Consider the following 11,859-nt stretch of genomic DNA (forward strand, 5'->3'; position numbering starts at 1 on the left):
CTTTTACTTTTTTCTCGTATACAATCGTTTTATCGACAATTATATTTCTTACATTTCTTGTTTCTTTCCAAGTTCGTTAATCTCTCGGGCGACATAAAACAAAAAACTGAATAAGAAGCAAGAAGACAAGATGTAAAAAATAGTAAAAAGCAAGTAATAAGAGACAAAAAGCACATTGTAGAATAGGCTTTATACTTTGTACATACAAAAAAAATCTTGGATTAGATTAACTGAAGGATTATGAACAAAAAATGTTTTCTTAGAATTAAGTTTGAACATTTAATGTAAAAGATTAGTTAGAAAACTTCTACGTGTGCGGTGCGTGTGTTATTGATGTAGTAGTGTAAACTTAGTCAATGGCACGTAAATCATATGTAAAGTCCTACTGAATCGACGGTTTTAGGATCCCCTTAATAGTATCCCATCGATGCAATAATCAATTTCTAGATGGCGTTAGTAACGGTGGTGCAAAAGTAATATATGGGAGTTTACCTCCCCTGTTTTGCGCAATGATTAGGCGTTCCTCGGCATTTCTCGGCGCGCACGACGCGGCGGGCCGATACATTGTCAAGATGGAAGGCGCACGGGACTGACCCTCTCGCCTCTCGGCAGTATGGATTTCGCCGCGTGATTCGGTGCACGGTGCCGCAACGAGATTCCCGTCCTTCCCGGCCGCGCCGCGGCAGAGCGACAGAAGAGGGGCGGTACGGCTGACCGGTCGACCGTAAGGTCCGAAGGCAAATGGTATCGCGTCACGAGAGCGCGATCGTACGGTGTGATCGAACGCGGTAATGAGAGAGCTGTCACGGTGCAACGGCGCGGCAACGGAGAGAATCCTCCACAATGGTGGATAACAGTTGCATTATCGAGGGGAACGTCAAGTTTCGCGATGGCAAGAAGGTAAGGTCTTCCGCATTCCACGTTTTTTGTTCAATCAATTCTCCTTCCCTTATTCCGTGCGCTGATCGTGCTCCATTTTTTTCCCTCCCCCCCCTGACTCGCGACAATCGCGCGAATGCATCCCCCGCGTGAATTCGTTTATGGCCCGCGACGTCCCCGACGCCTCTGGACGCCCCGCGCAGGGTGAGACGCATTGCGGAGGGGTAGGAGGGCTTTTCACCCCCTCGCATGCGAATTCGGAAAACGTGCGCCGGACGCGCGATGCTTATCGACGAGTCACCTGTGTGCACAACTCGCCTGGCGCACGATAAAAATTATGTAACGATTACGGGGGCGGTTTGCGTAGCGTGCGTATGTGTACTTTGCACGACGCGGACCTACGTTAAGTTTTTGCGTTATACAGGCTGCACCAGAAAAGATGTGCAGCGTTTGCGGACTGGGGCTGCCGTGCTTAATTTTTGACACTAACGATTAACATTTTGAAGTAGCAATTGGTTAATTGTATTTCTTACTATGCATAGTTATTTATTTGTAAAAATAAAAAGAAAGATGAAACGCTTTATTCCGATTTATTCTATTCACATTTATTCATTTTTGTTATACAAATGCTACATATTGAATAGATAATTGTTATTAGGTGTTAAATCTATTAGTTAAATGTTGGATCTATTAATACGAAAATAAAAAACAAGTTTTAATAAAGAATATAATAATTTTTTTTATGATCTTTTTTTTCATAATTTTTCTGTCATTACGAAATCTTCAAAAATATTAAGTTTATTAAATTTATTGATTTAATATAAAGATGTTTTGTTGGGATGATATGATTAAGTCAATAATTGTTATTGATTAGGTGCAGCTGTTCGATCTATTAGTTAGATATTTTATTTATTAAAACTAATGAAAATTTAAAAAATATGAATGACGAAAATAATAAATTTTTATGATGCCATCTTTCATAATTTTTTCATAATTTTACTGTTACTGTAAATGTTCAAAAATATTAAGTTTGTTAAATTTATTGATTTAATAACGATATTCTATAAGAATGATGTATAATTCTTGAGACATGTTATTCTAAACATTATCAGTGTAAATATGCCTATCATGACTGTTATCAGAGACTTTTATACTGGTAGTAAGATTTTACTGTTTAATACTGTATTTGATAAAATTTTTTAAGAATTATATTTTTATCTTTTCTGCGAGAAAAACTTCAGTTAAATATTGTGTAATATATTATGTAAATATGTATATTTAAATATTTTTTATTTTTAATTTTTAATTTTTATTTATTAAATTATTTATTTAAGTATTAATCGTTTTTATTATTTATGTTTGTACCCTGCAATATTTTTTTAACATATTTGGTTTAAAGTATATTTGAAGTGACTTTTGAAAAAGAAATTGTTTAAGAATATGGCTGTAGGGAATAGCTAATCCTAGTCTATAAAAAGCTTATTCTCGTTTGCTAATAAGAGGGTGATACAGCAAGATACTTGAGAATATAGAAGCCTCTTCTACTTTGATCATGAATGCACTACGTGAAAAAGTTCACTTCGTGAATTTCATGCAATTTCGTGTAATTTTAATCACATCCGTGCTTGATAAAAATTACGAAATGCAAAATAATATGTTTATAGATTGAAAAGAAAGAATTTTCTGTTATAAAGTTTAATATTATAAATATAAAAGAATTAAATTAAATATATAGTTAAAGTTGAAATTATTATTTGAAAATGTAATATATTTAAATTATAATATATTTTCATCTCATTTTTCATTTTAAATAAATAAGAAATAAATTGTATTATTATTATTTAAAAACAGATTTATCTTCTTTTATGATTATTACATTTGAAATTTTTATTAATTATAATATTTTATAAATTACTCATTATTGCATTATATAAATGCAGAAATGACTAAATATATACAATAAAACAAACATTTAATTTTTTTTTTAATAAAATCCTAAACTTATATTTATAGGGTTTTCGAACATATTGCAGCTTTGTGTATTCTACACTTATATATTAATTTAATACATGCGGTAAAAAAAGGAATCGAAAATGTATTAAAAAAGATATATAATTATTTGGAAATATTTTATATTATATACAATTGTATATGTTATGTGTGACAACAATAAAATTTATTTTACAGTGGAAGTCAAGATGGTGCGTTATGCGGAAATTATCGCCAGTAGCAGGTAAAGTCTCACGTTTGTTTTTAAATAACGCAATTGCTAACAATAGTCTTATTGTTTTGTCGTTTATATGCCTTAAACGAGTTAATAATAATCTGTTTAATTAATGAGACTTTGATAAGATTGCGTTAATGGTATGCATATGCAGATTTATGTTGCATTATGGTTGCATTACGTTGTGAGTGAAAGAAGGGAAATGAAGAGAGCAATAAGATAATAAACAGGAAACATTATACTCTCCTAAAGCGTTTTTACATTTTGCTTCTACTATCATGTTGATACGAGCGGTATCGCAATTTGCATAATAGACCCCCTCTTATCTTTGCTATGTTGTCTGCTTGGCAAACTGTGCAGAATGGATTATACCTGTTTTTACACAATGTTCTTTGTTTTGGTTTTATGGTTGAGGAAATTTTTGAATTTACTGCAGAACAAATACCGTTTTGGCTCGTTACAAGTTAACATGTTTATAAAAGTGATCTATAACAGAATGCTATCATCCATTTTTTTCAAATAAACAAAATTGATTTAATATTCATGCGATAAAATTATATATTAATTGATTCCATTTTATATGATATCGTATCACAATGTTGCGAATATACATATATTTATAATAAAACATATCACATTTTATAATAAAGTTTTATTCCATATAATTAAACTGATTAATTAAAAGCTTCAATTTAAAATATTGTTGGCATAATGGTTACATATCTATTTGTAAAATTATAATAACTGTGGCAGCTGAATGACCGATTTTTGCATTTTGTTACAAAATTGGTGAAATTTGTCATCGAAAAATTAATTAGTTCCACTTCTCACTCCCCATGAAGGACCCTTCCTGCTTGTTATTAGTACAAAGTACTCCACCTTTGGACCTTCCTAGGGTGACAGCTGGCACATCTGTTGCTGCCTAAAGCAACAAAAAAGTTTCCAAGAACGGTTTTGCTCCTGGCAATAACCATTAATACCATGATCCTTGTAACTTGAAGATATTTTTGAACTAAGAATCCAAGCACTTCATAAATTTTCCTTAGGCAGGACTTAACGAAGAAAACATAAACATATGACGAAATTTATTTCGAGATATGTATTGTTAAATGTTTCTATAAATGAGAATTTTTTATGTTCTTTAATATTTACCAGGAAATAATATTCATTATAGTAAAACGTTGAATTTATATATATTAATAAGAATATCGAACATTAGTTGTTTTATATATATTCGTGTATACACATTCCACATAAGAAAATTTTTGTGTAATTTATTTAAGAAAAGGAATGAGCAAAAGAAATTCTATGTAACGTTAAAATAGATACAAAGTAAATGAATATTCCTTTTTTTATTAACAGATTGCTTGCATTTGCAACTTTATGGAGACAGCAAGGATCGTTACAAGCAAGGCCAAACGAAAGCGTCCCTAAGCTTGCAACACTTTTTGGGAGTGGAAAGTGGTTTCACACTCGATAAAGAATCCAATACGATTGCTATAATTTGTCAAGACGTGACAGTCGTTCTCGCATTTGATACGCGAGAGCGATTGATACAGTGGCAAGTTAAGATCTCGAACAATTTAGGTGAAGGTAAGCTATCGCGAAAGAAAGATAGCGAAAAGCATTATATGTATTATAAAATACGCAGAAATTCTTGCGCACAAAATACTATGCAAAATTCTGAGATAAAAATTATCTTATATATTTAATTAGTCAATTTTTCTCAACAGATCAGCAATTCTTGATACTCATCTCCTCGGTACCATCAAAAGCGAAATTCACTAATGGGCCAGCGCATTTGCATATTCAGGACCGTCGTTTCTGCATCACCATCGGTGTGCCTCCTCGACTTGTCGGTATCTGGGAAATTGCGCATCTCCGACGATATGGCGTGGTCGAAGGCAGATTTTGTTTCGAGGGCGGTTCGAGATGCGGTCGGGGGGAGGGACTGCACGTTCTAATAACCGATCAAGGGGATGACATAGTCAAGACGTTGCATTTGGCAGCCGAGGGAAAGCTTACTACGAAAAAGCGATCGCCGCTTGGTAGAGAACTGTCGACGCAGGACAGCCCAGGGCGACGTCAGTGTTCTCGCGCTGAGACTAGAGCCAGCGACTTCTTCTCTTCGGTCGTGTACTCAACGTCGACATATGAGGAACCCTGTGACAGCTGCAAGAATGAGAGCTCACCATATTGGTCATCCGCGGAGAGTAGACAGCAGACGGAGCTTGACGGCGATTACAGCTGCAGAGACACGATGTCCATTTCAGAGTTACCTGATCAGCAACCTGGTGGCGAGTGGCGTAGTTGTTCGCTCACTCGTCAGGGTGCAACGGGTCTCGAGAGATGCGCAAGTTGCATCAGTAAACTCGGTACTGTTTCGAAATCATCAACCTTAATCACCACGGCTACTATAAGCGGCATAAGCAGTCCCGCTGCGAGCACGTTGAACAATTTATGTCACTTGCAACCCCGTACTTTCGACCGGCTTTCTTTGTCCTCCTACAGTAGCAGCAGTCATGAGAGCGATTATTCCAGCTCGCAACAAATCGAATGCCAGTGTGGGCAGTCGAAAACCGCCCAGTCTCAGACGGCACAAACGACGACGACGGGTCGTCAAATGTCACCGAGCCCGAGCACGTTACCGCCGAGACCGCCGAAACCGTCCCAACCACCTTCACTGCCAATAACCAACCAGTCCGTCATTGCCAAGAAACCTAAAAAACCACCAATGCCACTGCCTGCCGAACAGCAAATCTGTATGCACGCTCGAAAACCTCAACAATCTCAACAACCAACTCAGCAGGCTCAGCAACAACCTCAACAACAATCCCAACAACCTCAACAACAGTCCCAACAACCCGTAGCACGCGGTGCTGCGGGACCTTACGAGAACTACGACATTCCGAAAACGATTCTGGGACATCATATGCTATTGGAACAAGGTCCGCAACCGGAACAGTATTACGATACACCAAGGAAAATAAAGGAATGTCTCACACTGCCGAAAACTTATCCTAATTACGACACACCTCAGGTGCCGCAGGCTGTGGTCCTACAAGGATGTGGATGTCCTGCGAAACTCACAGTACAGTCACCTAGATCATCGGGATGTCCTTGTCACAATGTTATGAGCTGGGCCGGCTTTGTCCTACCTTACTGCCGTCGCGGTGCGGGAATTGAACCTACCGGTGTCACGGTTCATCCCGTAAAGCTTTCAGGTGAGGGTAAAATGCCGGTGGTAAATGCCAGTGGAGAAGTTAACATTTACGCAACAGCCAAAAAAGTAAATAAAAATGATTTAACTGACGAGAAAGCTACGGAGAACTGCGGCTGCGCCGCAGAAAATAAATCGAACAATTACGAAAACGTCGAACCGGTAATAGACACGCAACCGGAAGCAAAACAAGCGAATTATGTGAATATTGATTTTACTCAATCACTAGAACATTACGAGAACAGCAAGGATGTTTTAACGAAGAGTAGTATCTCGCAGGAAGAGATTGAGAAATTTGCGAATCAATTGAAAGAACCAGCGCCTGAAGCACCGAGTGATAATGCTTCGAAGATTTGTGAGAAATGCGGTCACGCGAAGGAAAAGGAAAATGACTATTTGGTCATGGATCCGGACAAACAAACTCCGAAGAAATCGTTCCCCGCTTATTTACCGATGCAACCAGTTCACAACGCTTGTTCAAAGGAGATTTTGTCAAGACTTTGCAGTGGTATCAAGAGCTCCAGCAATCCGACGTTATCGGGATCCACGTTGCTCGAGGTGAATAAGAAGCGTTCTGACTCGGAGTATCGGGTGCCAGGATCGGCAATGTTGTCCAGCCCGTATCTCAGGCGTCGTTATCTGGACGTGGGTAACGTTGCGGAGTCCGGTGGTAGTATAGGTATACTTCTCAGGAAACGATCTTATTCTGCGGAATCCGCACATTACCTGGACGACGAGAGCCACACCTTTCCGTCCACGCTTACCATCCACAAGTGCTCGAGCGAAGCGGATAAGAATTCTTTGATAACCGAGTCGCATAACTCATGCAACTCCGAAAGTAAGATCAGTAGTAATCATGACAGTGGGCAGATATTGACAGTCGCATCTCAGCCGTCATTCATTAAGATCCGACGCTCATCGTCCGTACCATCTAAGACCGGGCATAATAGAGATTCCTCGAGCAGCAACGATTCTGGCGTCTCCACCGGTTCCCTGAGTCATCGAACAGCAGAGTTTGTGGAGTTTGAGTTATCATTGGCGGCACCTGCCGCCTCGGCAGTAAAGCAGAATATGTTATCTGTCTGCAGTAAAAGCCCACCGCCCACATGCTATCACAGCAGCCTGCCGAGGAAGTCTAAGTCCAGCGATCCTCTCCGTGAAATTTCCTTCCAGTTCCAGAAGATCAAGATACCAACGAAATCTTCATCCGCGGAGGCCGATATACCCACGTGTTTACCGAAGACTACGAAGGGCTTCAACAGCCCCGGTGAAGTTTCTAATGCACCTTATATCGATTCACGAAGTACTAGCAGCGGTACCTCCGACATGTCAGATTACATTGAAACTTTGTCGTTGTCCTCACACTCTTCGTCCGATACGCCTGACAGCCTTAGGTAGGCTCTTATATATAGCTGCAACTCTTACAGAAGTTTTATTGTCTTATAACTTCTTAATTTATATACAACTCCATTAAAATACATAAAGTTATATAGAATGTTTTATAATTTCTGAAATATACAGAGTGCCCGGTAATTATTGATGAAGCGCATTGACGAAGCTGCAAATAGAGCAGACCAAAGACTGAAGAAAAAAGCTGTTGTGTGATTTTTGCAATAATTAATGAGAAATTAATTTATAAAGATTTGCTATTCAGCTTAAATTCGCGCGATTCGGCGATAAGAGATAGCTAAACGTTTACGGTTGCTAGGCACGCAGCGAAACTTGGGAGGAGCAATTTGTAAATAATAATGTGCCGCTTGCTCTGCTTTTAATAAAGCGCTTCTCTTATTGCAACTTGCGGAGAAATTGGATGCTATAATCACTGATTAGCGGATCTATATAAATTAATTTCTCATTAATTATTGCGAAAATCGCAGACTTCTATTTAGTTTTGGTTCTTATCTACATACAAGAAATTTTGTCAATAATTACACTTTTATAATATTCTGAAATATATAATACTTTTGAATTTTATTTCTATAAATTCTTTTTCGTATAAAAATTCTATTGATTTACTTTTTAAAGTGAAAAACTTATTTATTAAAAGATTTTATTTTTTTCTATTTGTGACTATTTGTGTAACTAACACAAAACAATCATGTATATATAGATTAGGAGGCAGAACGGTAGCGACGACTCTTCGACCTCGTAGCGGGAAGGAATACTATAAGATTGATAGGAGTATCTTGGTGGAACAGGGACGGATTCTCACAACGGCATCTGCTAATTATGCAAATATCACTCCAGTGTTAGAAAAGAGCGAGTCGCCGTCACCTGGTTATATGAGTAGTTCACCCTTTGAACAACCACAACCCACTCGTGAGCATTTTCTATTCCCCGAAGTAAGTATATAAGAAAATAGATTGTGTCTAAATTAATATAGATAATATGACATCAAATTCTGACAATAATTTAAATATCTTGATATGGAAGAAACAATTAATGATTAGAAATGTTATTGTCTTACTCAGTAGTTTTTGTTACAGATGTATAATAATTAATGTCATATTTTTCTTTTTGCAGGAAGCTTGAATAATATTGTTTGGGAAAAAGAATTAAAAACTTCAAGTTCCTAGGAATTCCAAACAAATGAGTAAGAATATTCACGGTAGAAATTATAATTGGGGCATTGTGACTATTTACACTATACGCGGATATCTGGGGTTACTTACACGCACACTTTTGAAATCATTAGATATATACCAATATATACATAATATAGTATGCCAAATAATCAAAAATTTATAATTCTTAAGAACACGAAGGCGCTCTTTAATCAGATTCGGACGTTCGTTTCATTGATGTTTTTGTAAAGTCTTCCTCTAAAGAGCACAATCATAATCTTAAAAAATGTAAAAAAAAGAAACATCAATCTACAAAAATCTAGGTACTAGCGTATAGTCGAAATAACGTCAGTAATCAAACACTTCCTACAACGACTCAAACAATTTCTAAAATATGCTCAATAAGAAACTAATAGTTTGTATAGTAAGAATCCTGCCCTAGGGTAAAAAGATATGCATCTTATACTTTATATGGGTATATCGTTTTTTAAATACTTTCTTATTTTGTATGAGTATACTTCTATATAGACTATTGTACAGTCATCTTTGAAAAATTGAGATTAATAACTCTTAGAATTTCAAATCAGAATTCTTAAAATTTTATGGATCAATAAATTAAGGTGTTTAGATCGTATCCCTTTTCAATTCTACAATTTGAAAAAACATTGAACGCTAGTTTATATCTCTTTTAAACTTCAGGACCTCAAATTGGAGGCGTATAAAATAGGGATGGTTCCAATGTGACAATTTTGTAAAGCATTGGAAAATATCACAATTGCATTTGATTATCTGTTCTCTATGAAGTTTTAAGAATTCATATTTGGAGAATACCATTAGAGACCGTTTGTTTGTACTAATTGAAAAAAATATCTATCCACATTCTATACAACCAAAAAACATGCACTGAATGTAGTCAGTTGCATAACATTCACAGGGTTTTCATACTTAAAGTTACTTTTTAAAGATTAAGATAAAATGTTACAGCCTTCAATGGTCTTCTTTCTAACGGGATAAACACGGTGTGCGTAAATACCATAGTTTCTGGGCAATCAAAGACGATACTATATATAGATTATAAACAAGTATTTCTGAATAAGATTTACGAAATGTGTAAAGCTCGAGTTTCAAAACTTCGATAGTCATCAAAGAACATTTCCAATTTTTACTGCAACATATTTTTTTAAATCATTTATTTCTTACATTTTAAATATTTTTACTAAATCTTTTTGATATCATTTATTGTTGCATTATACTTAATATAATTCATACTTAAATATTTAATTGTGATCAGTGTGTGCTGTACACACGTTTCCATAAAGCGTTTACCAAAAATTATTTATTCTAACGGTGCATATTCTATTTAATATATTAAGAACAAATAGATACTTATTAAATTAAGTAATATATTTACAACGATTATTTTAAGTCTAAAACTATATATGATATTCTATTTCTAATATCTTTCTTTAGAAATATAAATATGCATACATGAGCACATTTATTTTGTGCTTTTTCTATTTTTATTTCTTTTTATTATTCTACTTTCACGAGAGGAAATTACAAATTTATGAGAAGGAATATAATTCATATGATATTGCACATACAGTAAATATATCATGCTGAGAAAGTTAGCATAATAGTGATATTAAAACGCAATAATAAAATCTTAGAGTTATACATAAGGCCGATATAATCAATGCACATAATTTTGTTTTATATCTATTATACATTATTATATTACCTGGCAAGTAAATCAAACTAATGTTTATGATAAAAATCATAGATGTTGCCATCAATAATCAATGCAGATTTGTAAGCATTGAACTTGCGGGACAATACATATTGTAAGATGTGTTATAGATTGCAACAGCTAATAGCTTTATACATAAAACGATGTTTTTTTGATGTTTAAGAGAATAGAAAAGAATTTAATTTTTATTTTCTTAGATATTGGATATTTCTAAGAATTTTTTATGTGATACAAAGTTGTCTTGCTGTTGCATTCTTATCATATCTTGTTATATCATTCCTGAACTAACATATGGAATTGTTTTTCCATTAGGCCAAACTTTAACACATGTTTTGTACACGAGAGAATATTTTTTACTTTTAAAACTTTATCCGCTTGTGTTATATATAATACATTGTTATTATAGCATTAAATCCGTAAAGTCTATTGCAATATGCATTAATTTATATTGAAGACATAATGTTCTTTCACAATGTGTAAAGATGTAACGTGTAACTGATTTTATATAAATTATAAAAGTATTAAAGAGTAGTATTATTACAAGACTGAGAAATAGTGGAGTAATGAATGGTAGGAAATATCTACAGCGCTAGAATGTATAATTTATATGTACAGGCCTATGCACAATTGGAAATGATTATTTGTAAAATTTTTAATTCTTCTGTATTGAGCATTTCGCAGAAAAGTTAATATTATTTATTGAACATGCAAATGAAAATATTCTTTTTTGCTCTTTTTTTTGCTTAAAGTGTATAGAAATTATACAATAGTTAACTGCATCAAATAGAGTAGAAGCCTTAATGAAATACTGTATACAAAAGCGATTTATAGAAAGTGATACTAAGACACATTAAATTAAAACGAAGTTTGCGTATATCGGATAGATACTTTATGCAAATATAATGATCCATAAAACAATTGAATTTATATTCCTGTTTATCTGGATTTCTACGTCCCCAGGAGATTCATAAATTGTAATATCTTCAAAAAAATTTATAAGGTAGAAAACCATCATATATCATGATCTACATGTATGCGTTCGCGTGCACAAACATAAAACAAAAGTGAAATTACATGCATTTGAGCAGGAGAATGTATTGAGTGCGAAATTTTTTTACATATGTAATTTTATTGCATGACTGATTTTATTTCTTTTCTCTTCCTTGTTAGTATCCTTAATATTTTTTAAATATCATTCGTATATTAATATACATATATGTAT

General features: G+C 34.8%; 1 protein-coding gene across 1 annotated transcript; it reads left to right on the forward strand.

Moving 5' to 3' along the window:
• Nucleotides 1-513: 513 nt before the first annotated feature.
• On the forward strand, nucleotides 514-9,263 carry LOC108750842. The gene is made up of 6 exons (XM_018490653.1): nucleotides 514-900; nucleotides 3,067-3,112; nucleotides 4,466-4,696; nucleotides 4,837-7,717; nucleotides 8,434-8,665; nucleotides 8,847-9,263. Exons 1-6 carry the CDS (start codon nucleotides 844-846, stop codon nucleotides 8,853-8,855), a joined length of 3,456 nt encoding a protein of 1,151 aa, XP_018346155.1. The 5' UTR covers nucleotides 514-843; the 3' UTR covers nucleotides 8,856-9,263.
• The last annotated feature ends 2,596 nt before the right edge of the window (nucleotides 9,264-11,859 follow it).

Source organism: Trachymyrmex septentrionalis, unplaced genomic scaffold (genome assembly GCF_001594115.1).
Source record: "Trachymyrmex septentrionalis isolate Tsep2-gDNA-1 unplaced genomic scaffold, Tsep1.0 scaffold37, whole genome shotgun sequence".
NCBI classification, from domain to species: domain Eukaryota; kingdom Metazoa; phylum Arthropoda; class Insecta; order Hymenoptera; family Formicidae; genus Trachymyrmex; species Trachymyrmex septentrionalis.